Source organism: Daphnia pulicaria, chromosome 3, assembly GCF_021234035.1.
Source record: "Daphnia pulicaria isolate SC F1-1A chromosome 3, SC_F0-13Bv2, whole genome shotgun sequence".
Lineage (NCBI taxonomy): Eukaryota > Metazoa > Arthropoda > Branchiopoda > Diplostraca > Daphniidae > Daphnia > Daphnia pulicaria.
Window position 1 is genome coordinate 8669765 of NC_060915.1, and position 23514 is coordinate 8693278.

Genomic DNA, 23514 nt, shown 5'->3' on the forward strand with positions numbered 1-23514 from the left:
CTATTGTTATCTTGTAAAAATAATTTCGTCAGAAAATTGTTCATTCTTCAAAGGCAAAAATAGTAAAATAAAATTTAAAAAATACTCGGTAGGTTTTTCGATTTTTTAATTATATAATTTTTTTTCATGCTTTCTTTATGACATCCATACAAGTAAAACCGAAATCGACAGGGAGTGTACGATGTGTAAAGTGCTTTTGCCTTTTTTTGTTTTTAACGAAGAACTTGCTAAATTTGTGAAAACCGATTATGAAATAATGGATTGGTCCCCGTCTGGTTGCTAAGGCGAATCTTGTTGAAGTAAGTCAATTGGTTAGTTCTGTGCAGTAAATGAAACTTGATTGCAATCAAGGAGGAAATCTGTGGTGTCAAGCATGACGTTCATGGACGCAAGTTGAATCCGATTCTATTCAACGAAATCAATTTCCAATAACGCCGTTGGATTCAGACGGACTGGATAGGAGCAGCGGCGGCCGGAATTTCTTGCCCTTAACCAACTCCTCCAACCCCTCTCCAGCATACGAGACCAGCGGTGATATCTCGCAAATCAGAGGTTCTTCCCGTCTCGAACATGTCTTTTGGCTAATAAAAATCATTTCCAATTAATTACCTCTATTCGATATCTTTAATTAAAAAAAAAAAACTGAAGACCTACTGTTTCTGTACAGGGAAGCGAGCAGGTTATTATTTAAAAACAAAAAATAATCGAGCTAAACACTTACATTTCATTGTTGTTCGTCTCATTTTTCGAGATCGCTTCGGGGCCTGCGACAGTGGGTGCGCTGTTTTGTAGCATGCGAACAATTCAAGCCGAAAAATAATAAACGCATACGCATTTGATAAGAAAGGACAACTTGGTGATTAAAGCATGCTAACTAGCAACGCAATCAAGGGTCAAACATAAAGAAGAGCTATGCAAATGACTATATAAACAGCCAAACTAGATTTCATGCTAGACAGTCTAGACAGGAAACACCGACATTGAACTTCAATCTACTTTGAAACTAATGGCAGTTTGATACTGCTTTTCTAAGTCAAATCTATTATCTATTCATGCTTTAGTTTGTCATCAAAAATCGTACCTGGGAATCAGCGGCAATCGAATGCCTTCGTCATCGACGAAAACGCCACCGGCGGCTAAAACTTGGCGTTGATGGAGCGAGTATAGGGCTAAGCGGGCCGTGGTCGGTGTGTCCTTGTCGCCACTCTGATCGCCGTTCTTGAGAGGACTAAACTCATCCTCGCGTAATACCTCCCAAACGACGAAATTCCTAAAATTATCGGTAAATTACACAAGTGTGATTTTTTGAAACAACACCACCAACATGGGCAACTTACTTTGCGAATTGGAAGACGTCGAAAACGAATTTTTCCATTTTGATTCCGTTGGGTTTGTCTGGTTTGCAAATTTTGCCGGTCGAGTCGACGTGTGAAATCTTCTTTTTGGCAATGTGATGTTGCAACATTCCTTCTTGACCACTTGAAAGGATAACATCATTTTTGAAAATAACTTTTCAAAAGATAAATTGATGGAAAAGTTTGGAAACCGACCTGATCACTTTGCGAAGGAACTGCGTCGTGAAGAAATGATTGCAAATATTTCCAGCACTGAATGTAAGTCTTCCATCAGCGTTTCGCTTCTGGGCCGTCGGCAATGTGATTTCACTGTACTCTACCACCTACACGCCAAAAGATAATCAAAAAGTAAAATATTAGAAAGTTGAATCTGAAAAACAAATCAAATGGGACAAACAAAAATTGTTTTACTTGATAATGTCCATGGACTTTGCATACAACCCCCACGGCCTCAGTAGGAAATGCTTTCTCCACCACTTTAGCAGCACAATCGGCGCCTTTGCTCAAACAGAATCCCATGAAATGTGGATCGGCCATCTTGACCAAAATGTTGTCGACACAGTAAACATGGATGTATTGGATTTGTCGCCTCTCCATGTCATCGAGGATTCGGCGATCACGCAAGGCTCTGTATAGCCCTCCGTTACCATCTTATCACACAAAGAAAGAACGCATTCACTTTATTTGTTTGCTCTCAGATAACGTACGATTTGTGACGCGATTGAAGTGACACCGACCAGGGGCTTTGGCGACGTGCGACTTGGTTTCCAATATGATTTTGCCATCCAGAGAGAAGCAAGGCAGCATTCCCTGTTCGAAAACCACCAGGTTTTCCTCCTTGAGTCCGAAAAAATCGTGGCGGCGGAAAAATTCCTGCGTCGGCTCTTTCGTGTGTTCACTTGTCATGATGTACCTGTCGCCAATCAATTCAAATGATATTATTTGTAGATTGTAGAGGTTCTTCTGGATTCAAAATCAATTTGCAATTACCAAGGGATGGCTCCTTTTAGCCCAGTCCTTTCTTCCGTTAATTGCTGGAGTCGTACCAATCTTTCCGCTTGCAACTGATAGAGCGTTTTCCCGGAAGGACAGCCGACATTGAACATCCCTTTTGGGTAATCGACACCTAAACGTGTCCCCTGTCCACCGGCTAGGAGCAGAGCAGCAACGCGACCTTGGCCAATCTGTTCCATGGCTGTACCCAAAAAAATATCAACTCAATAACAAATCATGCACTTCCGACTATAATTAACGAGTTTTTTTTAAGTCAGTCACCAAGGTGTTCGTAATGCCTTAACAGTTCGGGGCTGGTCCGGGTAATTGCACCGTGCAATTCAGGTGGAATCGGCTGCAAATGTTCGTCCAGTTTTTCTTCCTCGTCGTTTGCCGATGCTATCGTGTGGCGAAAGAATTCAATGACCTCCGGCATGTTGATGCTAAACAATATTTAAATTTAGTTAAGCACCGCAACAAATGTCTTTATAATACGAAGAAATGCTAAACTTACTCGTTGAGTTCATGGAGCAATCGGCTTCGCTCCTCTTCAGACAAACTCGGCCAAAACTGGAGAAGATGTTCTTGTCCATGTTCTTTCAATTTCTGTTCCAGTTGGGTAACATCCATTTTTTTCAAATTTTCTTCACTAGAAGGAATGAAACCATCAAAGATTATTGGATGGAAAAACAACTCCCATAACAGTTCATTAGAAAGATTCTCGGAGTTAGCTGCTCTTTGCCTTAAAGTAACCCAAAATTATAGTGAAAACAATGGAACATAAGAAAGTCACTCAAATCTAATTTTTAAAACATAATTACTGAGAACCTCTCTGGCAATGGTTCTTTTTTTGCCTTTCACTTGGCATACTTAGCTAGAAAGAAACAACTACTAGCCAGATAACTTTCTTGTGTACCGATTTCAGTGAAAGGACAGGAGCTGCAAAACAGGAAAGGGTCTGCCGCTCCGACAGTCGCAAAAACAAGGTTACAATACACAACGACTGACAAAGATTACGAAGAGAGATGAACAAAACAACAACCTATCGTCTCTGCTGCCGGTTATCAACTGGCTCTGGCAACATAGACCCTCAATAATTTATAACGACTATCACCGTTGTATACACCCGCTAGACATTCTCATATGCAAAAAGAAAAAAAAAAGAAACACCAAGAGAAAGTGTACGGTTGTAAGGGCCTTGGATCATTAGCGGCACGCCCAAACAACAGAGATACTTCGAATTCGTGTTTTCCTTAAAGTTTTTGGGGTATCAAGGTGATCCGGAAGTTTCGTGAGATTTTTAAAAGCGCATTAAATATTACGCTTCAGTCACCCAATTCTTTTTTGTGATTGTAAACTTTCTCAACTTCGTGATCCACCAAAATTCCTAACGTCAGCGGTATTTAACTACGAGCCACTAGCAATAATTTCATAAATAACAAATCTATCATTAGAAACGTGACATTTACGATTTAAAAAAAGGCATTCGGGATATCAGTTGAATATGTTATCTTTCAAGGAGAATGTGCATTCTATCTGGATAGCCTTAGAGTTACGAGCATTACTGCATCGCAGTGCTTAAGGTCATATGCTTTCAAAATCATTCCGTAATAGGTGCGCACGTTGGATTTGACTTTCACTAGGATAGTAGGATGCCCATCGGAACTTCCACTTTACACGCAAAACCTCATAAACCTGTTCTCATTCAATGATACAACCCCAGAAACACGACAATAAAACAATGAAGAATTATTACTGTTTTAAGTTAAGCTCGATTTAATTCCCTATTTTGTAAAGATATATACAAATATGTACGTTGCGAAGATAAAAGTGGCAAGGAAAAATGTCGACGTCTAGAGATTGATAACAAAAATATGTAGGACGATCGTAATTAAGCTAGGTGACCTCGGTGCCTAAAACAATCTAAACATTCACTATCAATTCCATTTATTGGAATCACTCATAGGACTACCCACAATAATGTAGTATCCTAAGAAATGGCATTATGCATATTAAAGATGTTCAGCTTGAAATAATTTGATTTGATGAAAGCCCTGAGATTAGTCATTTGAATCATTTCCTTTTGTTGGCATCAAATTTTAGACACATGTGGAATGTATATACGCTTTCTTGCAACCGTGCTCTTTCTGTGATTGCTACAATTTTACCGCCTCTTTAGAATGTTTGACATTTTAAAAAATCCCCGATATTTATACACTAACGATAAACACCTAATAGAACTTATCTCTAGTAACCGACTCAATTTAATTGCTAGTAGTCGTAATCTACAAAAAAACGGTCCCAACGACGCCCAAGATAAACATGTCACTTTTGCTTCTGATGAGTGGTGACACATGTAGGTAGATTAGTATTTTAATTTTCAAATGACGTGTCAGTACACCTCACACTGTAAGTAAGTTTAAACTAAACACCGAACCATTAATTTGAAAGGACTTGAGTAACGGGTATGATGCACAAAACTCTAAATAGACAAACGGTTTTGGCAAGGCAATAGAAACCACGAGAAAATATTATTACTCACCTTCCGTGCACTAGTTACTACCAAGTATTCAAACTGAAGCCATGTTGCAAACGCTGTTCACCTTAACGTCAAAACGTAATGTTTCGGCATAGGTTTTTCGTAAGGAAAAAGGTAACAGACTAACAGCTAGTCAGCTACTAGTGCAAACAGCTGTTTATTTTTCATTTTTTTTTTGCCATAGCGGGCTTCTAGGCCATCTACTGGTGATTCATTTAACTTCAATTCAAACTCAGCCCAAAAGCAAACCAGCTCCAAGCGAAGTAAAAGGCAGCATAAAAGTAAAGTTGAGTTTCCTTTTCACTGTTGGGGGAGAAAATCGCTTAGAATTGAAATTCAATGCGGTCTAAATATTATGAAAATGTCGAGAAGTTGCCCTATTTCTATACACGTACACACATTTGACTAAAAAACCACCAACCACCGTTCATTTTTATCTACAATTCGATTCATCCACTTTCGGATAACGGAAATTTTACAATCCTTGTGAAGCAATGAAGCCAATAAGCCACCTAGGCCACATACAATACCTCGTTAAGATGTGAAACATTACAAGAGATGAACGGTATAAAATTCGGTTTAGATTACTTGAAATGTAATCCCAACACGGCTATACTTTGAGAAATTACTGGGCTTCCCTTTTGGTAAGGAAGAACGCATATCGATTGTTGACTATAAACCAAAAGCCAAAACTAAATTTAACGTTATTTCGGTGACGCACACATGGTTACTTGCCGTTACGATACTTAAGGAACCGTAATTGAAGTTGGGAACTCCCGGAATATACGCGCATTCAACTGTGACACGTTGAAAATGCAATATCGTCGTTGGTGTAACAAACATTATTGAATGCTGTAGCATTTTTATTAAATCGGATAACATGCGTAGATAAAGAAAGAGTGTTCATGAGAAAATGGAACTTGGAACAGTAATCAAAGAAAAAATCGTCGATCTAGCACTCTCGTCTTTGGAGCCGCTGGACAACAAGTCCGCCACTCTTTGGCGGGCTTCAATTCTTCCAAAATCTCCTCTAAGACTCAGTAGACACGTGAGCTGATCTTGACTGACATCGGGGTATTTTTTGATGAAGTTTATGAGCTCCAGAGTTATAATTTCTGAATCACATTTGATGACTTCGGCCAAAGCAGATATCGCCTTTGCCGCATCTTCGGTGACCTTTGGAGCATCCGACGAAAAAGCACGACTGAGAGATGCTGGAGCTAAAAGAGCTTCGATTTGCCCAGCTTCCTGGATGATTTTGTCCGCTACTTCTCTTCGTTCGTCTTTCAACGACAGCTTCTTCTGAAAAATGGACGTTATGTATTTTCGAGTGATGCATATTTCAGCTTGCCGGATGACGTATTCAAAATTGCGTGGCCTCAAGTGCATGTAATCCTGAAATACATAATACATTAGCTCGGTGGTGTTTCAAATGACACGAAGGAAATAACTCTCACCTGAAAGTAGTCCTCCAAAGTTGCGCAAATGGTATCAACGGGAACGGTCGAAAGGACCCATTTGCGAGTCAACAGATCCTGAAAGTGTGGTTCAAGATCTAGGAAAGCCTCATCTAGTAAAAATCCAGCTGCCTCATTCCTAAGGCTCTGATTTTCAAATCACCATTAGTTTGGGTCCTCTTTAAACTAGTAATAGGTTGTAGGCCTTACATCGTAAGTTTGGCTAAGAATTTCGAATTTGTTGAAAAATGATGAAGTGCCACTTTGATCACCCTTATTCCCATTCCGAGATCTCATTTGCTGAGAAAGTTCCATCGCGTGCAGGCAGTTGTTAATAATTGCAATCATGTAGTGTGTAAAATAAGGCACCTTGAAAGAGAGAGAACCAATTAGTAATTCACTAAATTTAACTGTATTGCGACGCAAATACTTGGCTTCTATCTTCAAAGTGTTTGTTTTTGAAAAGATTTATCGCTTCTCGGTACATTTCCCCATACTGCGTGATTTGTTCCAGTCCCAAAATCAATGCCCGCATCATCAATTCGTTGCTTATTGTACGCGACACACTTAGATTTTGCTCCACCATCTAAACAATGAATTCAAACGAAAAATAAATAATCGTTTTACATCACGATTCGCCAAAAAGAAACTGAGAATAATTATACTTGGAAAATGATAACGATCGACTCGGTGTGATAATGACCATCGCCGTCCGATTCCGGAACGATGGGTCGTCTCCAATCCCTGGCCTCTGCATCAACAGTCTTTTGCATCCAGTCGTTGTAGTTTGAGGCCATATTACTTATATATTCCTAAATAAATGTACAAATGTCATCAGTAAGGTATAAAGGAGCAGATTATGTCGAATTTCTGGAGCTACCTGGAAAAGCTTTTCTATGGTAGAATCGCTCAAAATTGGCCCTAACGAAGTAGGGTCGATGTTGACATCCTGGTGTCGGAGGAGCTCTGGACCTGGATATGTCTGAAGCACCCATGACAACAGTGTAACAAATTCATTGCCAACCAGGCCAGCTGCAATCACTTCTTCGAGGTGTTTGCTGATGCTCGTGTGATATTTCTGGTAAAACTGATTGACGATATCCCAATGAGGAGGAAAGCAAGGGGCGCACAGAGTTTTCACCACACGAAGATCTTCGATAATCAGCAAACGAGTCACCTCAAGGTGACGCACTAGCCACATTTTATTGTCAGCTCTCTCTTCGAATTGATTGCCCTCTATTCTTTCAACGACCGCGTCGTATAGAACTTCCAGTGCTCTTGCTAAAAGTTGATATAATAAGACAGATTAAATGTGTTTAAAGTGCACTAACAATTTCAAAATCACCTTTCCATCTTTTTGGTCTATCCGGTGGCAAGAATCCACTTTGCTTTTGACGCTGCACCGCATAAGCATCTGCACGTTCTTCCCGCTCAATAATTCGAACTGCTGTAACAATCACTTGCGGTTCCTTTCGAACTGTGTTCAAAGATCTACCCAAAAGTAACCACAGCTGCTTTCCCAACTGTTCTGACAACTGTTGCACTCCAGAAAAATACGCCTGTCGGATTGAGACAATTCTTTGAATGAGTATTACATATTCACATCGTGCGAATAAAAATAGAAAATATGTTCAGACCTTAAGCATTTGCTTATCTTGCAAAGAATGATTAGGTAACCTGTGGAGTTCGTAGAGCAAGTCATCACGCGAGTTCTCTAGATCCGTAAGACTTTGATGCGCATGAAGAAGTTTTCCTTCGGATATCCACTGGCGAGTTTTATCGACACTAGAACAACAGCCGAATTATTAATGATAATGTTAATGATAATGATAATGCCGAATATTGATAATGAAATAACAACATTCCAATTTGCTTATATTTAAGCTGGTAATTCTAAATGAATTTAGCATCATATTTTTGTTTAGTTACTAATTAGCCAATAACGACAGCTAGTCAATAACTTTGCAGCTAGTGAATAAAATGTATCCCAGATTATAAACTATGCCTTTTAATTTTTCCATTGAAAATTAGTTAGAGTAGTTCAATTGAAAGAAAAGCAGTAATTTAAAATTTAAAAATAACTATGTAAAAGTTACCTTTCTGGAACAGTGAAAATATGTTTCAAATTTTCCATGGCAACAGCATATTGAGAATAGACAACATGTTCTTGCCTTACATTTTTTACACTTTCACATAGTGTGGGAATTGTTGTGACACACTCTTCAATTTCATGTAACCTTTAAATGCCAACATAACACAATATATAATAATTGTAGTAGTCTAGAAGTCATCTGTGAACATTTTTAAAGGTGCTTTGATACCTATGACGAATGTCATTAATATCAACCAATGCTGATTGCAATTGTTGCAGCCCACTTATCACACCATCAAGTTGACTTTGCACAGCTGTTTTTAGCATTGCTTCAACTGAAGTTTTTTTCCTAGTTACTCGTTGTTTGTACTGCTCCACCTAAATTTAATAAAAACAAAAACAAAACAAATAAACATAACATCAGGTTTTTACATATCATTATGTTGTTTACATTTTAAGGTTTCTTACCGAAACAATCCAAAAAATTAGCTTTTACCTTTTCAAGCTGATCAGGGCGCTGCAACATGGATGACAATGAAACAGAAGCAGAGAGCATTGCCTCTTCTTGAAGAACTTCAATATTCATTTCTCTATTTTCACAAACCTAGCAACTACCAAGAAAACAACAAACAACTTGTGTTTTGTTCACAACCTAGTTTAACATTCAATTGCCACAATTGTTATTCTATTTGGGTTATTTTAGTGATTCTTCAATTATTACCTGATTCTCCGCTCCTTGTGGTTGCTAGAATTAACACCTTCGTATATTTACGATAAATAGTTTATTATTATTTGTTATTCCATGATTTGTCACTCTGGCAGTTTACCAGTTTTTCGTCACTGTGCCGACTGGGCGTTCATTAGAGATCGATTTTAGGGCTTACAATCGATATTCCAATATTTCTTCTCGCTCTTGCTGGTTTATTTTAATTAATTTTTCTCCTATTTATTACGCAATATCTTTAAAATCATCTTAACAGAATACAGCACCCACCTAAAAATTAATTAATCTCTTTCGCGTTTTTCGGTTTCTCCCCCTATGACCTATATCTTATAGGATCTTATAAATTAGTTTTTCTTAGTATGGGAAAAGCCACGGTGTTTTTTTTTGTGGAGGGTGTGACACTTGATAACAACGAGTAGGCCGACTGTTTTCTTAAGTAACTAAAGGTTAATCCATTAATTAGGCTGGCGTAGCGCCGTAAAAGTAAGGGGGAAACGCGAAAGGATCGATTGGGAAGGTAGCCTACTCTACATTTTATTTTTTTATTTTTTTTCGAAAATCGATTTTATACGTTAATTACACATCCGGTATTCATCCCGTTACAGTGCTCACGATTTTTGACAATGCCCAACTTCAAATATTTATCTTATTATAACACAGCACGTTGTCCAACTATGTTTTATCCTATAGTTTGTGCGTAAAACAACAAGTGAGCCTAACAAACTGCCTAATGTAAAGGTATAATAGCATTGAGCCAATTACCAATTAGTTTTGCGGAAATGATAATGCAACACAGCACGCCTGTTAAAATGTAGAGTGGTAAGTTGATAGTTTCGTCAAAGATGTTCATTAATAATACATCGAGTAAATAAAAATACATAGGAGATACTTTAAAAAAAAAAGGATCGTCTCATTATCTGAAAAATAGAGCGAAAACAAAACGGGATTATGTAAACTAACGCATCGTTTATAAAGATGGCAACCCACGGGACTTTTAGGCGATTGTTTCGTTGTAGAAACATCTGATGCTCGATTTCTTGAACAAAAACTGTTGTTGTTTCACGTAGGATCGTAGGCGCTGCATTAATTCGTCGAGTATCTTACGCAAATTAGGACGAAACTTTGTTCTTTCCATCAAATGTTAATTAGCATATTGTCCGTAGGCGTTATTATGGCATAATAGCGGTATTGTTCTTTTCACTGCTCGTAAATTCATTCGTTCAGCATTGCATCGGATGTTCAACCGCCATGTATAACCAACTACGATAAACCCAAACTGGAGTCTTTATTTATTTGTTATACTTTTAAATTGATGGCAAATGTTTCATTGTAGCATTCTACTTGGGCTAGATAATACTTGTGGCACAAAGCAGAAATCGATGGTCATGTTTAATGGCAATAGCGAAAAGGTCAAATTTGTCTGGACTGACAGATTGCGTCCGATCCAAACAGATTGACACTCGATTTGAAGAGACAGCCAGCCAAACTGAAAGAGAACAGCTTTGATGCTCGGCCCCCGTACATACATGCCCCCGGTTCTGCATGCATTACACGATGACCGCGCAGCTCGTGCATCTATACTTATATATACCTCTCATCTGCTGAATCTATTCTGCCATCTGCCTTCGAAATCTACCGTACAATACAACATAGTTGTCGTCTATGCGTAGTCGCTTAAGAGTTGCCGTAGCAATAACATGTCGCTCTGACCAATGCCGCTCTCCGGGAGAAGAGATCCGACCGTGAGATGAGACCGCAACGAATAAGCATCGCTTGTAATCCCGCTCTAACCATCATCCATAATATCTACATCCATTGTATTTTCATCAACTATCAAGGGTTGTTTTTATTCATGTTTTATACCCTGAGCAGCCATTTCAGCATTTCATTTGTTTTGGGGATGAGTTTCCTTAGAACTCGAATGTTTCGAATAAATTCCCCAGATCCTTCAAGGTCTTTTCGTGCGATTCCTGCGGATTCCTGGGACCGCAACTTTTCTCTTACTTCTCTTGCATGGATGAATATTTTAGATATCTATCTGGCTTATTAACAATTCACAGAAATCAATTAACTTTAATGAATAATCTTTGTCGAGGTGTGACCTATATATTTGTTCATCACCTTTGGCATTTTAACTAAGTTTTTATTTACTAAGCGTTGCGTAATTTAGAGTGTCAATAAAAAATGCGATGCAAGGTTTAATTTGAGAACTCTATTTGACATTTATTCATTCTCTTTTCAAGAAAGGATGATATGAAATAATTTGATGATTTCTCTGCGCACAGAACTTTCGGAATTAACACAATGGTGTCCATATCCAGTCCCGTTTCGTGGAATTTCCAGCGTCTTATAAGGCGCCTTCACACTAGCACTGTAATTCTTATAGACGTATGGTCGGGAATTACCATAGAAACGTGGAACTAATCAGAACAACGAATGGCAGCGGCTTGTTATAATGAGACCATATAAGAATTCGGCTAGGATGGACACTTTAGCGAGGGACACCTCGCTGTCGGTTTTCGTCGCTGTTAAGCCGTTGGCTTACGCTCAAAAGATGAGTTTCAACCTGAAAAACGAAAAGACAAATTAAATTTTCTGTGCCAAACGTAATGCGAGCAATCCAAGTAACTTACCACACGATAAAAGAGGCAAGAGACCGGAAGTTCGTCCTCGCCATTCGGGCAGTGACGCACACCGTCACACTACAATCGAAAGTGCACATGAGTATTATTCATTCGAAGAAAACTATAATGAATCAAAGCGTCCTACTAGTTGGAAGTCGTCGATGCAACGCCAATTGCCATTTCGGTCTGGCGTGGGACAATAAAATTCTGGTTGGCCGTCCTTCGCCGTTGGGCATTCTACAAACAATGCGGATGCAATCAACGACAAATCATTCATAAAACTTAAACTGTCTGAGTATACCAGATAATCTGTGCATACCATCAACTCGGTTCGGTCGACAACACAAAATAAATTACGAAAGACATGATATAAGACTTACGGCCCGATCTGGCGAGGTAACGATACTGATAGAGTGGATCGAGATGAATAGGGAAGCGTTTGGTTCGACGTAATCCGCTACTGGTGGTGCCACGAATTTTCATTCGTGTTCTCTTGACTTGTTTCTTTTCTGTCGGCAGATCGTTATCGTTGCCGCAACACGATGGCGACTCTTGGTGCTGCTGTGGCATCAGCATCAGCAACGGATCCGGCGTTTTCGAACTGCTGCTAATCGATGGGCTAATGAACGGCTCCAGCATTTCCGAATCTGAAACAGGTATCGATGAGTCGAGTTTGACATTCAAAGAAGAAGAAGCAATACTGCTGCTGCTGCTGCTCTGACAACACAATTCCATAGGCAGGCTCAGGGCGGAAGGCAGAATAGCCACTAGTACGAAAACTTTCCAATCCATCGCTCCTGATGCTGTGAGATGATGGTTTCCGCCTTTGGTTTGATAAGTGATGCTGCTGATGCGACAACTCAAATGATTTTGACACCTTTGAAAATACGGAGCTATAAAACTGTTGCAGTCCCGGTGCGAGCAGCCAGAGAGTGATTCCTTGTCTTTCTATGGCTGTCTCTTTTATAGGATTATAGATGCTGCTGGAGAGGAAGCAGCAAGACATAAAGAAAGGCTCTCCTCTCGTCCATATCCCGATCCTACGCGCAGTCTCCATAATCCATGCAGATTAGACTCTGTCAGCTTCATCACACCATCACTCATAATATACTGTAAAGAAACTGAAAAGCCTCCCAAGTATCCAACAGCTGCATGAAAGGAGGTGAAAGCCAAAATTGTGCCAACTGGTTTTGCAAGGTGCACATTATCATTTGGACTCTCAATGTCGGCAATTCAATTGCGGCATGGAAGCCTTTCATTTCCCTTGAAACAGTTTTTTAATTATTGCATCGAATTGTTATTTGGATATTAATCATTGCGTTTAATTTCACCTACTATTTGTTTAATCAATTTGTTAAGTTTCATGTATACATTTGTAAAAGCGTAGAGTTTCGAGATGAACGTATAATAACTAGGTGGATTCTGCGTGATATTTTTACTTGGCAAAACCGTGTATTTAACCAATACGCGTTTGGACTGCTTCCATGATTATATATCACTTTATATTTGGAAAATAATGGTCACATATGCATCTGAATAACACCAGTTGAAGGAAAGGCATCTTTAGGAAGAAAAGAATATTTCGCTAGAATCGCTAACACAACATAATGGAAAAGAACATTGATGGAATACACGGTCCCTCTGCCCAGGATTTCCCCCTGGCTTCCATCGGCAGTTCGACTGGCTGCTCATGAATGAGATACGTCCATTATTCATTCTGTTAGCATATTATCCATCTATCCATTAGCTAGAAGAACCACTTTCCTCCCCCCACCCGTACAAGTACAATAAATGTAAGCTACACATTGAATTAATGATTTGACAGTAGCTTTTTCGAGACTAAATTAGATTTAGAGATTTAGATCTTACGCGTGAATCGATGTCAACTTCAATCGCCGCCTTTTCAATTGAAACGGGATGATTTGGTTGCGCATCCCACTCTCCAGAGTTGATTTACAGACAAAAAAAAACCCCAGTGACAATTAAGCCACTTTCGTTAGCCGCCGACATGTCATCGACATTCGTACAAGCAGATCGTCTTATTCCAGCCTTTCCTTTCATGTTTTCAACAAAGGCCTTCCGGTTGTACCTACATCCAATTAGACATCAATGAGCTCACGTGCCTGTGACATACCAAGGAAAAGGTGGAATATATATGCCATCTTATAGGCCCAGTTCTATAACCAACGTGCAGTTTTCATAAAGCGATTATCGATCTTTTCATTCGGAATATAACGGTGACGGATGAAAGATCACATGCGGAATGGAAGGGATTCCAAGGGAAAACAAACAAAAGATTTCCGTAGAATAGCCAAGAGTATCAATACCGATTTTGAAAACTACCGAGCCTAACATTCTCTTCTCTACCTTTTATGTCCGGTAGCAGTTAATTTCATGGCTGATGAACGATAGCTAGAGTACGACTTTGATATTCTGATTCTGACAATGTGTTTGACGTCACGTTTTTGAACAAACTTTGAAACCTTTCAAGTTGGTAACCTGTTTTTTCTCGCAGTCGAAACATTTCTTTTAGTTTAGGAGAACGACAAACCGATAACAAAAAAGAAAAAAAATCTATTTCTCCATTTCATTATTCGCCTCTTGGTCATACACGATATTTGATGGGCTGGCTCCCTTTTCAACCTTTTCTTTATCGAGACACACCTCAGATTTGCCGTCTTCCTCCATCGCCTCCGTCTTATTTTCACTTTGAATTTCACCATTTTCTTTATTCGTAGCGGACGCAGTCTTACTACGGTCTTGAAGTGCAATTCTGACGTCATCTCGAGGTAACAATGTCAGAACTTGGTCTGCTGAAGGATTCGTTTCCTTGGTGAGCCGTATCAATAAGAACTGGATGTTTTTTCTTTTCCTTCCGGCAATATGAGGTGGAAACCAATTGCTTAATTTTATATTCCGTAAATTATAATCCGGAATTGGATTCTGAATTGATAAAATTTAAACTTAATTCAGCAAAATAAAAAATTTAATAAAAAAATTCTAACTTACTTTCATAAAGTATTCTGCGTATTGAAGCACAAATATCCCGCAATCGTACGAGTTATTTTGTTGAGGCACATCAAGGCATGCCGATATCATCGAGTCTTTAGTAAAGGGGTTGGTTGACGGTTTAACGGCGTCCCTTCTGAAAGCAACAATTGATTTTTCATTTGGCTTCATTTTCTTTACTTGGTGTTCCACCATTAAATACTCGCGAAGAGTCGTAGCAACTCGATTGTGTGCGCTTCCCGCCAATGAATCAAAAAACAAGATGCAAGGCCTAGAATACAAGAATAAAACATAAGAATGTCGCATGAAAAAGACTATCCCTAAAGGCAAACTGAAGCATTATTAAAAGACAAAAATGAATTTGAATTACTGTTTGATAGGACCAGCAATCTCTGGCAATTTTTCTACTGGAGTGCGGTCGATTGCACATAATAATTCTTCTTCGTCGCTCTCAGCTTCATCTCTTTCTGCGTCAACATTCAACGTAATCTGGTCATCTTTGGTTGACTAAAGAACGGATAAGAACAAGCAAATGAAACAAATTGTTTGTTTATCATGTCGACTCGTTTAAACCAATAAAGCAGACATTAATACCTTTGAATTTGAATTAACAGGCGTAACTGTGGTACTTCCTATGTGAAACGATTCACCGTTCACGGCTACAAATGTCCTCTGTGGGTGGGTTGTTTTCTTGGAGTATGTTTGTTGGGGGCGAAGTTTGATGGGTTGATTGTCTATGGCGGTCACCGGTCCTGATAACCAAGGAAAACAGACAATGGCTAGAAACCAATGGTTACGCTCGTTGATGGGTATCACGAGATAATCCTTTTCAAAAATGTCCACTTTCTTTGTCCACGATTTAACTCTTGAATGACGTTTCTCCTTTATCGAAATGGAATCGTCATCTTCAATTGGATGTTTCCTGTGTAAATTCATCTCTAGAGTAATTACACTTCAAAATGGTTGTTGTAATAGATTAAGAGCTTGTACCGTCCATTGACTTTGGGTGGGCGAGTCGTTAACCTTTGGTAGAAAAACGATGAAAATACGTGGCATTTCTTCTTCAGACTTTCATCAATTTTAGTACTGAAAACGTATCGGAGATAAAAGTCGATGATACTGCAAAAGAAAAACAAAGCAAATAGTAAAAGGTAATTACAGAGAGAAAGACAACGGTGCAATGCCAAATTTACCTGTCATTTAGTAGATTGTCCTGATTTAAACAAGCATAATCTTCAGTGGTTACTGAGAAGCGGTCGGGTCCATCCGACCAGGAAAACATTGGAGTCACTGGCAAAACATTTCTTGCGAGAGATTTACTGGATCCCCTGGTTATTCGTATCTAGAAGAAAATGAAGACTGATTTTAGGCACAAATTCGGCGTTCAACTATACGAACTACACACTTAACCAATAGCGTAGTTATTGGTATTAGTATTACGACAACTTACTTCAACTTTGCTAGCATCATCTTTGCCACCATTCACATATTGCGTTTCAGATGTCGAAACACTTGTTTCTGCTGATACAGCAGTGCTCGTGGGGAGACGTTTCAGCGCATCACGAACTTCTGGGGGTGAGGAAATAACCAAGAGCCGGTTGGCCTCGGCCTGATTAATTTCGTTATAAACACCTTGAGGAACGAAGACTTGTTTGATTGCGTTCTTCGCTGCATCGTCCAACCCGTCGGGTAGCAGTGTCAATCGTTTTTGATTTTCGTCTTCGCTAGCAGAATCCCAATATGGGCCACCTTTGGATAGCCCTAATTTTTTTGAAAGCTGGCGACACCAGCTTGGACTAACATTTAGGAAGATGACTTGAAGCTTTCGGCTGAAATAAGCGTCCACTTTTAATAGTTGCTGACTTGGGATAGCTACATTGACACAAACAGCACTCTTTTCTGATGGCCCATTGTGGTTGTGAAAAACTGGAGCTTGCAGCATAATTCCTTCGGATGAGAATAACACACGTCCCAATGGAGTAATCTTATACGATCCAATACGAACAGATCGGCAGTTTACGGCAAAGAAAGGTCCATTCAATCCACCTTCTTTCCAATGGAGCAAATCACTTGATCCAATTTCCTCTTCTGCATCAATAGGCAAATCCATTGAGACACCATTTAAAGGTTCACCTAGAAGAAAAACAAAGAATTTAAAAGAAAAAAAAAAGTAGGATAAATTAATGAGAAAAACCAGCAATGGAAATAAATGTGTTTAACTAACATTCTTTAATATTTGGCTGTTCTTGAATCACAATTGAAGGGTTGACATCCAATTTTTCAGTTGATTTGTCGGTACCATCACATTTGAGTTTTTTTGTTTCCTGAAAGAAGTCATCATCTTCATCGCTACTCAGTGTTACACACTGTGGTTCCTCAAATTTGGCTCTACTCTGTCTTGAAGGTTGAGCATTTTGAGTCCGAGTGCGTCGGGAGCCATACGATGAATCATTTGACATCTGAGAGATTCCGGATGATTTGTTTCCAGGTAATGACTTAAGATTTGAAGTGAGATGTACCATTTTTTCTTTTTCAAAGACGCGCATGCACCTCATACATTTATTAGTGGAAACCAAATATCCACAGTGGGGGCAATTGGCACTATCTGGATCTGGTGATTGCCCACGGCATTTCTCTTCTGAATTTGACTCTTGTTTAGCCTGTACAAAAACACAGTTTACTTGTAATAGAAAATTTAAAAAAAAAGAAACAAAAACTTACTGTGATCCCAAGTTTCTGAGTGGATTTTTGATTGATCACTTTGTGACCAATCTGTTTTCTGTATTCTTGAAGTGTTATTATCTTCTTGCCCTTATTATTTGAGTTATGTTTCAGTAGTTTCGGTTGAATATTTTCAGAAACTAAAACAGCCTTAGTCTCCGGTACCGAAACTGACCGCTGGTTTGAATTTACACTAGTTTCGGACTTGGAACTCGATTCCCCCATACTAATTATAAAATCTCAACCATCTGGACTGAATATCAACAGTTCTACGTCAGTTTGATTTCATCCTGATTTACCTGTCACATGTGCTATCCGCAAAGTACATTTACCTATGAAGGCTATGATATTTGACTTCGTTTAGATCTGTGCAGTACCAGACCAGCAGTATTGACTATCGTCTCATGTGCTCTGCAGCTTCAACTAAACTAAACCAGGTAGGCCAAGTAACAAAAAAACTCTTAGTGGCAAGTGGCGCTTTGGTATGGCAAACAATCTATTTAAAATAATTTGAATAATTATTTCAGAAATTAATGATATTAAACTACATAAGATAATTAATTTCTTTATATTTGTTGAATTTTAAAATGGATAACTTTGAAAAGCCGTATTTTACACATTTAATGAAAACATTTGCGAAATACTTTCGAATCAAAGGATAGATGGCGTCTAAAGACTCTCAGACTTGTTTATCCATGCATTGCAAAATTTCCTCTGGTGAGTGACGCAGATGAATTCAATTTAGGAACAACATAGTTGGAAAGAAAGAACAATTTACCTGTTTTCTATCTTATTGAAACGTTGTAGCATTGTTTGGTGGGTGCAATCGTTGTTTTTCTTCTTCAAAAAAGTATTCAGCAAGCAATTAAGACATGTCGGACAGCGAAGATAGTAATTTTTCCGATAGGAAGGAAGCCCTCAGTGATGCTGAAAGTTCGGTATGGTTTACACATTTCCATTTTACTTGACGAAATCTAACCTTTAAATTTTGAAGGATAATGACTCTGGCGGCCGTAGTCACAAAGCAGTAAACAAGAAATCTCTGAAAAAAGACAAATCCAAAAAGAAAAAGAAAAGGGATAAGGGTGCAAAAAAAAGTAAACGCCACAGAGGCAGTGATTCAGAAGAAGAAGAAGATGACGAAGAAGTTGAAGAGGAAGAAGAAGATGAAGATGAAGAAGAAGTTAATGGAGGGAGAAGAAAACGCAAGAAGAGTGATAGATTTGGTGGTTTCATTCTGGAGGAAGCAGAAGTTGATGATGAGGTTGAAGATGAAGAAGAATGGGAAGATGGAGCTGAGAACTATGGTCTGGTAGGAAACGAAGTTGATGAAATGGGGCCCACAGCAAGAGAAATTGATGGGAGACGCAGACAACAGCAAATGTGGGAGTAAGTTGTAGATAAACACAAGCTTTAACAAATTTTATCCAAAGTATTAACAATACATTTTCTCTCCACAGTAGTTCAAAAGAAGAGGAAGTAGAAGAATATTTTCGAAAGAAATATGCAGATGAAGCTACTGTTACTAGACACTTTGGAGATGGTGGTGAAGATATGACTGATGAAATTACCCAGCAAACTTTGCTACCTGGAGTCAAGTACTGTATTTAATAATTAAAAAAAAAAAGGAAAGAATTAACTTACAATTCTTCTTTCAGAGATCCAAATCTGTGGATGGTCAAGTGCAGATTGGGAGAAGAGAAGCAAACAGTATTTCAACTGATGAGAAAATTCATTGCTTACCAATTCACAGAAGAACCATTGCAAATCAAATCAATTGTGTCTCCTGAAGGCGTCAAAGGATATATCTATGTTGAAGCTTTCAAACAAACCCACGTTAAGCAGGCGATTGACGGTATTGGTAGCCTTCGCATGGGTCTCTATGCCCAGCAGATGGTCCCAATCAAGGAAATGACCGATGTTCTACGAGTTGTAAAAGAGCAGAGTGTAATGAAGCCCAAATCATGGGTTCGTCTGAAGCGAGGCATATTCAAGGATGATATTGCCCAAGTTGATTATGTGGATGTAGCTCAAAATCAGGTTCATCTAAAATTGATCCCACGAATTGACTATAGCAGACCACGTGGAGCTCTACGAACTGCTCAATCTGATGCAGAAGCAAAGAAAAAACGCAAAATTCGTCCACCGTTAAAACTTTTTGATCTGGAAGCTATCAGAGCAGTCGGCGGAGAAGTTACAAGTGATGGCGATTTCCTTATTTTTGAGGGAAACCGATACTCCCGTAAAGGTTTTCTTTACAAAAATTTTTCTATGACCGCGATCCTTGCCGATGGTGTTAAACCTACATTGATTGAACTCGAGCGTTTTGAAGAGGCTGTAGAAGGGGTTGACATGGCCGTAAGTGTTATTCCAATTGTTTTTTATTTTTAATATTTAGGTCCTTTTCTGTCGTTAACTCATAATATAATTCCTTTCTAGGTTCGAATTGTATCGGGTAAAGAAGAAGCAACCCATAATTTTGCTACAGGGGACGCCGTCGAAGTTTGTGAAGGTGAACTTATTCATCTCCGTGGAAAAATTGTGGCCATTGATGGCAATAAAATCACGGTCATGCCGAGACACGAAGATCTCAAGGACCCCTTGGAGTTTCAGGCTCACGAGTTGAAAAAGTATTTCTCAATGGGTGACCATGTTCGCGTCATTGCCGGCCGCTACGAAAACGATACAGGACTCATTGTTCGTGTTGAGGACAACATGGTTGTACTCTTTTCAGATCTTACAATGCATGAACTCAAAGTTTTGCCCAGAGACCTACAGTTGTGCTCTGACATGGCAACAGGAGTCGACTCCATGGGCCAGTACCAGTGGGGTGATCTGGTTCAACTTGACGCTCAGTCTGTTGGTGTTATCGTTCGATTGGAGCGGGAAAATTTCCAAGTATGTCTTGAACGATTCTCACACATTCAGAGATCTAACTCTTGTTTTTTTATTTCATTAGGTTCTAAATATGCACGGAAAAGTTGTAGCAGTCCGACCGCAAGCTCTACAACGTCGTAAGGAGAATCGCCAAGCCGTAGCGTTGGATTCCGAACAGAACACCATACAACGAAAGGATATTGTTAAAGTGATCGATGGACCTCATTCTGGTCGTCAAGGAGAAATCCGTCATCTTTATCGCAACTTCGCGTTCCTTCACTCCCGAATGATGCTTGAGAATGGTGGCATATTCGTTTGCAAAACTCGCCATCTTGTATTGGCCGGCGGTAGTAAAGGTGCTGCTTCAGGTTCACCAGCAGTATCGAGTTTGGGCTACATGTCACCCAGAATTTCTTCACCCATGCACCCGAGCGGAGGAGGAGGCGGGGGAGGAGGAGGAGGAGGTGGAAGAGGCGGTGGACGTGGAGGAGGAGGAGGTCGTGGAGGTGGGGGTGGTGGATTTGGACGAGGTGGAAGAATTGGGCGAGATCGAGATTTGATTGGAAAGACCATCAAAGTTACACAAGGTCCATACAAAGGTCACATCGGAATTGTCAAGGTAAATTTTCGAAAACGTGTTTTTTATCCTCTAGGAAAAGAATAAAGCATCTTCTTTTTTCATCCTTTTAGGACGCAACAGATTCAACAGCCCGCGTCGAATTACATTCTAAATGTCAAACAGTATCCGTTGATCGAACTCGAATTGCCGTTGTTGGAGGACCCTCCAAATCTGGCGCTGTTTCTACGTACAGCCAAACTCCTGCTTCACAGGCTGAAGGCCGTGATACACCCATGTATGCTTCTGGATCTCGTACTCCGATGTATGGATCACAAACTCCACTGTACGATGGTTCACGTACTCCTCACTATGGTGGTATGACACCTTCTCATGATGGATCCCGTACACCTGGACAATCCGGAGCATGGGATCCAACCGTTACCAATACACCTGCTCGATCGACCGACTATGGAGATTTGGACAATTGGGATGATCAGTCTCCTTCGCCAGCCTATAACCCGGCAACTCCTGGGTCAGCCTACCATGTTGACACTCCACAAGGACCCTACACCCCTCACACACCAGGAACATCCTACGGTTCAGATCACACTTATTCACCCTACCAACCCAGTCCGAGTCCGGCACCTTATCAAGCCTCACCGAGTCCATCCGGTTATGCTCCGACTCCTAGCCCAAGTACTGGGTTGCCATTCCATCCATCACCTGGAATGGCTTCAAGTTATACATCGCCATCTCCCATGAGCTATAGCCCTATGACTCCTGGTGTAGCTCCGTCACCTCTCAATCCTCAGACACCAGGGGCCGGAATGGATTCGTTGTCTTCTCAGGACTGGTATACCACCGACATAGAAGTACGTTTCAAGGATTCGCATAGTGATGCGGGACTCTCGGGACAGGTAATATCATTGATACTTCATATTAATTAATTTTCTTTTTCACTTGATAAATTAATATTTTTTAATGTGTAATTTTAGAGTGGTATCATCCGTGGCATATCTGGTGGTATGTGTTCTCTTTTCTTACCGGCCGAGGATCGAGTTGTAACAGTTGCTGGGGAGTTATTAGAGCCCATCGTGCCAAATCGGCGAGATCGAGTCAAAATCATTTTGGGAGAAGAAAGAGAAAGCTGTGGCCAGTTGCTTTCAATCGACCACCAAGAAGGCGTTGTTAAACTAGAATCCGGCGATGTTCGAATGTTCCAGCTGCGGTACCTTTGCAAGATGACGGCACGATAAAATGACCAGTTGCGTATTTGCGGGCCCCGACTTTACTTGGAACAAACAAACAAAATTCTTCACTTTCATTTGGGCTAGAAATTCACTGTAGCTTTGATGAGTTATATTGACGAGGGAACTTCATAATGAAATGCCAATCGTTTTCATGTAACTGCTTGAAATAGTACGGATGAATACATGAAGTTTTCGAATACGGATAATAAGCAGTTTCCCATACATTCACATTGATTTTTAAACTCGAAAATTTAAAAAAACGGATAACAACGTAAATTTATTTATAACAAAATTTATGAGCATTGCGTATAGGTAGTAACAACATTTCCGATCTTTTGAGTAACTGTTTTACATCCTGTCCCCTGATGTAAATCATCTGTGAAACCAAACATTGAATCCATATTATCAAATTGCATATCCATTCCACCAAACATATCATCATCATCCTATATAAATTTAAAAAAAAGAAACATTTGGTAAGTTAGAATAAAAATATTTTGCTTAGTTTAATAAAACTTGCATTAAAAATGTTGCCAAAATTGAACATTGAGTCTGCTTTCTTTTGATGCTTTTTGTTGGTGGGAGAATGAAACTTGTGATGGAAGTCTCCAAAATGCTGATCAAACTGCATCATAAAATCATCGAAATTGAAGTTGTAAGCAAACTTTGAATGTTGATTCCCATTGTTTCTTGTGCCCTCTGCACCAAAATCATCATATTGTTTCCTTTTCTTGGGGTTGGAGAGTATTTCATAAGCTGTAAAATACATAGCAACAACAGAAATGAAATCTTAGTTTGTTAATTTTGAGGCCAAAAAAATGCAAAACAAATGTTACCTTCAGCAATATCTCTAAACTTTTCTTCAAATGCTGGATTTTTGTCAGGGTGATATTTCAGGGCAAGTTTGCGAAAAGCTTTCTTGATTTCCCGTTCTGTTGCCTTGGTATCAACTCCTAGAATATCGTAGTAATTGCTGCCACCGATAGCTTCGATTGAATGTTTGGAAATATGTACAAGAAGAATAACAAACGAAGATATGCAAATGAGTTTTCTCATGATCACTCAACAAAAGGAACAAGAAAACAAGGAACTCAACAAGGAAAAATGGAGATATCACTGCGAAAATGATAACGTGGATTATTTTGCGTACCTCGAAAGTTCTTATAGTCGAAATTGACTACGTATTTTTTAAATGTTTTTTTATTTATGAGTTGGAATGTGTTCATTCGTCTAGAAGATTGAAGATGCTCCTCCCCTTTATTGCGCAACATCACCTTATCCTTGGGCACATTAGCCCACTTCTCTAGGTTAAGT

General features: G+C 39.4%; 6 protein-coding genes and 1 long non-coding RNA gene across 12 annotated transcripts in view; 1 reads left to right on the plus strand and 6 right to left on the minus strand.

The window, feature by feature from the left end:
• LOC124329250 overlaps window positions 1-23514 on the minus strand; it is a 409843-nt gene that overhangs the window by 192724 nt on the left and 193605 nt on the right. The gene's annotated exons all lie outside the window — the stretch shown is intronic.
• Window positions 90-5008, minus strand: LOC124329096 (UDP-N-acetylhexosamine pyrophosphorylase-like). Of its 4 annotated transcripts, none has more exons than XM_046788084.1 (11): window positions 4891-5008; window positions 2863-2997; window positions 2631-2791; window positions 2346-2550; window positions 2093-2268; window positions 1767-2005; window positions 1551-1678; window positions 1338-1478; window positions 1082-1270; window positions 722-781; window positions 90-581 (listed from the first exon to the last, which is right to left on the minus strand). In XM_046788084.1, exons 2-11 carry the CDS (start codon window positions 2976-2978, stop codon window positions 419-421), a joined length of 1578 nt encoding a protein of 525 aa, XP_046644040.1. In that variant the 5' UTR covers window positions 2979-2997; window positions 4891-5008; the 3' UTR covers window positions 90-418. The 4 variants fall into 4 exon arrangements, with proteins under 4 accessions (XP_046644040.1, XP_046644041.1, XP_046644039.1 ...); XM_046788085.1 differs by lacking the exon at window positions 4891-5008 and adding an exon at window positions 3391-3455; XM_046788083.1 differs by lacking the exon at window positions 4891-5008 and adding an exon at window positions 3265-3424.
• Window positions 5712-9287, minus strand: LOC124329043 (exocyst complex component 3-like). Its single transcript, XM_046787978.1, has 12 exons — window positions 9158-9287; window positions 8933-9088; window positions 8666-8814; window positions 8441-8581; window positions 7982-8129; window positions 7690-7903; window positions 7225-7625; window positions 7010-7156; window positions 6775-6930; window positions 6555-6713; window positions 6345-6491; window positions 5712-6282 (listed from the first exon to the last, which is right to left on the minus strand). The coding sequence occupies exons 2-12, from the start codon at window positions 9020-9022 to the stop codon at window positions 5791-5793; spliced, it is 2244 nt and encodes a 747-aa protein (XP_046643934.1). The 5' UTR covers window positions 9023-9088; window positions 9158-9287; the 3' UTR covers window positions 5712-5790.
• LOC124329197 lies at window positions 11444-12721 on the minus strand. Its single transcript, XM_046788252.1, has 4 exons — window positions 12165-12721; window positions 11930-12021; window positions 11794-11862; window positions 11444-11726 (listed from the first exon to the last, which is right to left on the minus strand). The coding sequence occupies exons 1-4, from the start codon at window positions 12574-12576 to the stop codon at window positions 11652-11654; spliced, it is 648 nt and encodes a 215-aa protein (XP_046644208.1). The 5' UTR covers window positions 12577-12721; the 3' UTR covers window positions 11444-11651.
• On the minus strand, window positions 14339-17938 carry LOC124329019 (sentrin-specific protease 6-like). Of its 3 annotated transcripts, XM_046787929.1 has the most exons (11): window positions 17814-17938; window positions 17515-17740; window positions 17313-17453; window positions 17018-17252; window positions 16244-16926; window positions 15987-16135; window positions 15784-15912; window positions 15388-15715; window positions 15164-15300; window positions 14794-15064; window positions 14339-14727 (listed from the first exon to the last, which is right to left on the minus strand). In XM_046787929.1, exons 1-11 carry the CDS (start codon window positions 17840-17842, stop codon window positions 14359-14361), a joined length of 2697 nt encoding a protein of 898 aa, XP_046643885.1. In that variant the 5' UTR covers window positions 17843-17938; the 3' UTR covers window positions 14339-14358. The 3 variants fall into 3 exon arrangements, with proteins under 3 accessions (XP_046643885.1, XP_046643883.1, XP_046643884.1); XM_046787927.1 differs by having other exon boundaries at window positions 17018-17453; XM_046787928.1 differs by having other exon boundaries at window positions 17018-17453; window positions 17515-17932.
• On the plus strand, window positions 18217-22406 carry LOC124328999 (transcription elongation factor SPT5-like). Its single transcript, XM_046787882.1, has 8 exons — window positions 18217-18452; window positions 18509-18903; window positions 18975-19112; window positions 19173-19872; window positions 19954-20412; window positions 20474-21010; window positions 21082-21867; window positions 21946-22406. Exons 1-8 carry the CDS (start codon window positions 18387-18389, stop codon window positions 22204-22206), a joined length of 3342 nt encoding a protein of 1113 aa, XP_046643838.1. The 5' UTR covers window positions 18217-18386; the 3' UTR covers window positions 22207-22406.
• LOC124329196 (dnaJ homolog subfamily B member 9-like) lies at window positions 22459-23466 on the minus strand. Its single transcript, XM_046788251.1, has 4 exons — window positions 23351-23466; window positions 23037-23186; window positions 22721-22956; window positions 22459-22646 (listed from the first exon to the last, which is right to left on the minus strand). The coding sequence occupies exons 1-4, from the start codon at window positions 23424-23426 to the stop codon at window positions 22494-22496; spliced, it is 615 nt and encodes a 204-aa protein (XP_046644207.1). The 5' UTR covers window positions 23427-23466; the 3' UTR covers window positions 22459-22493.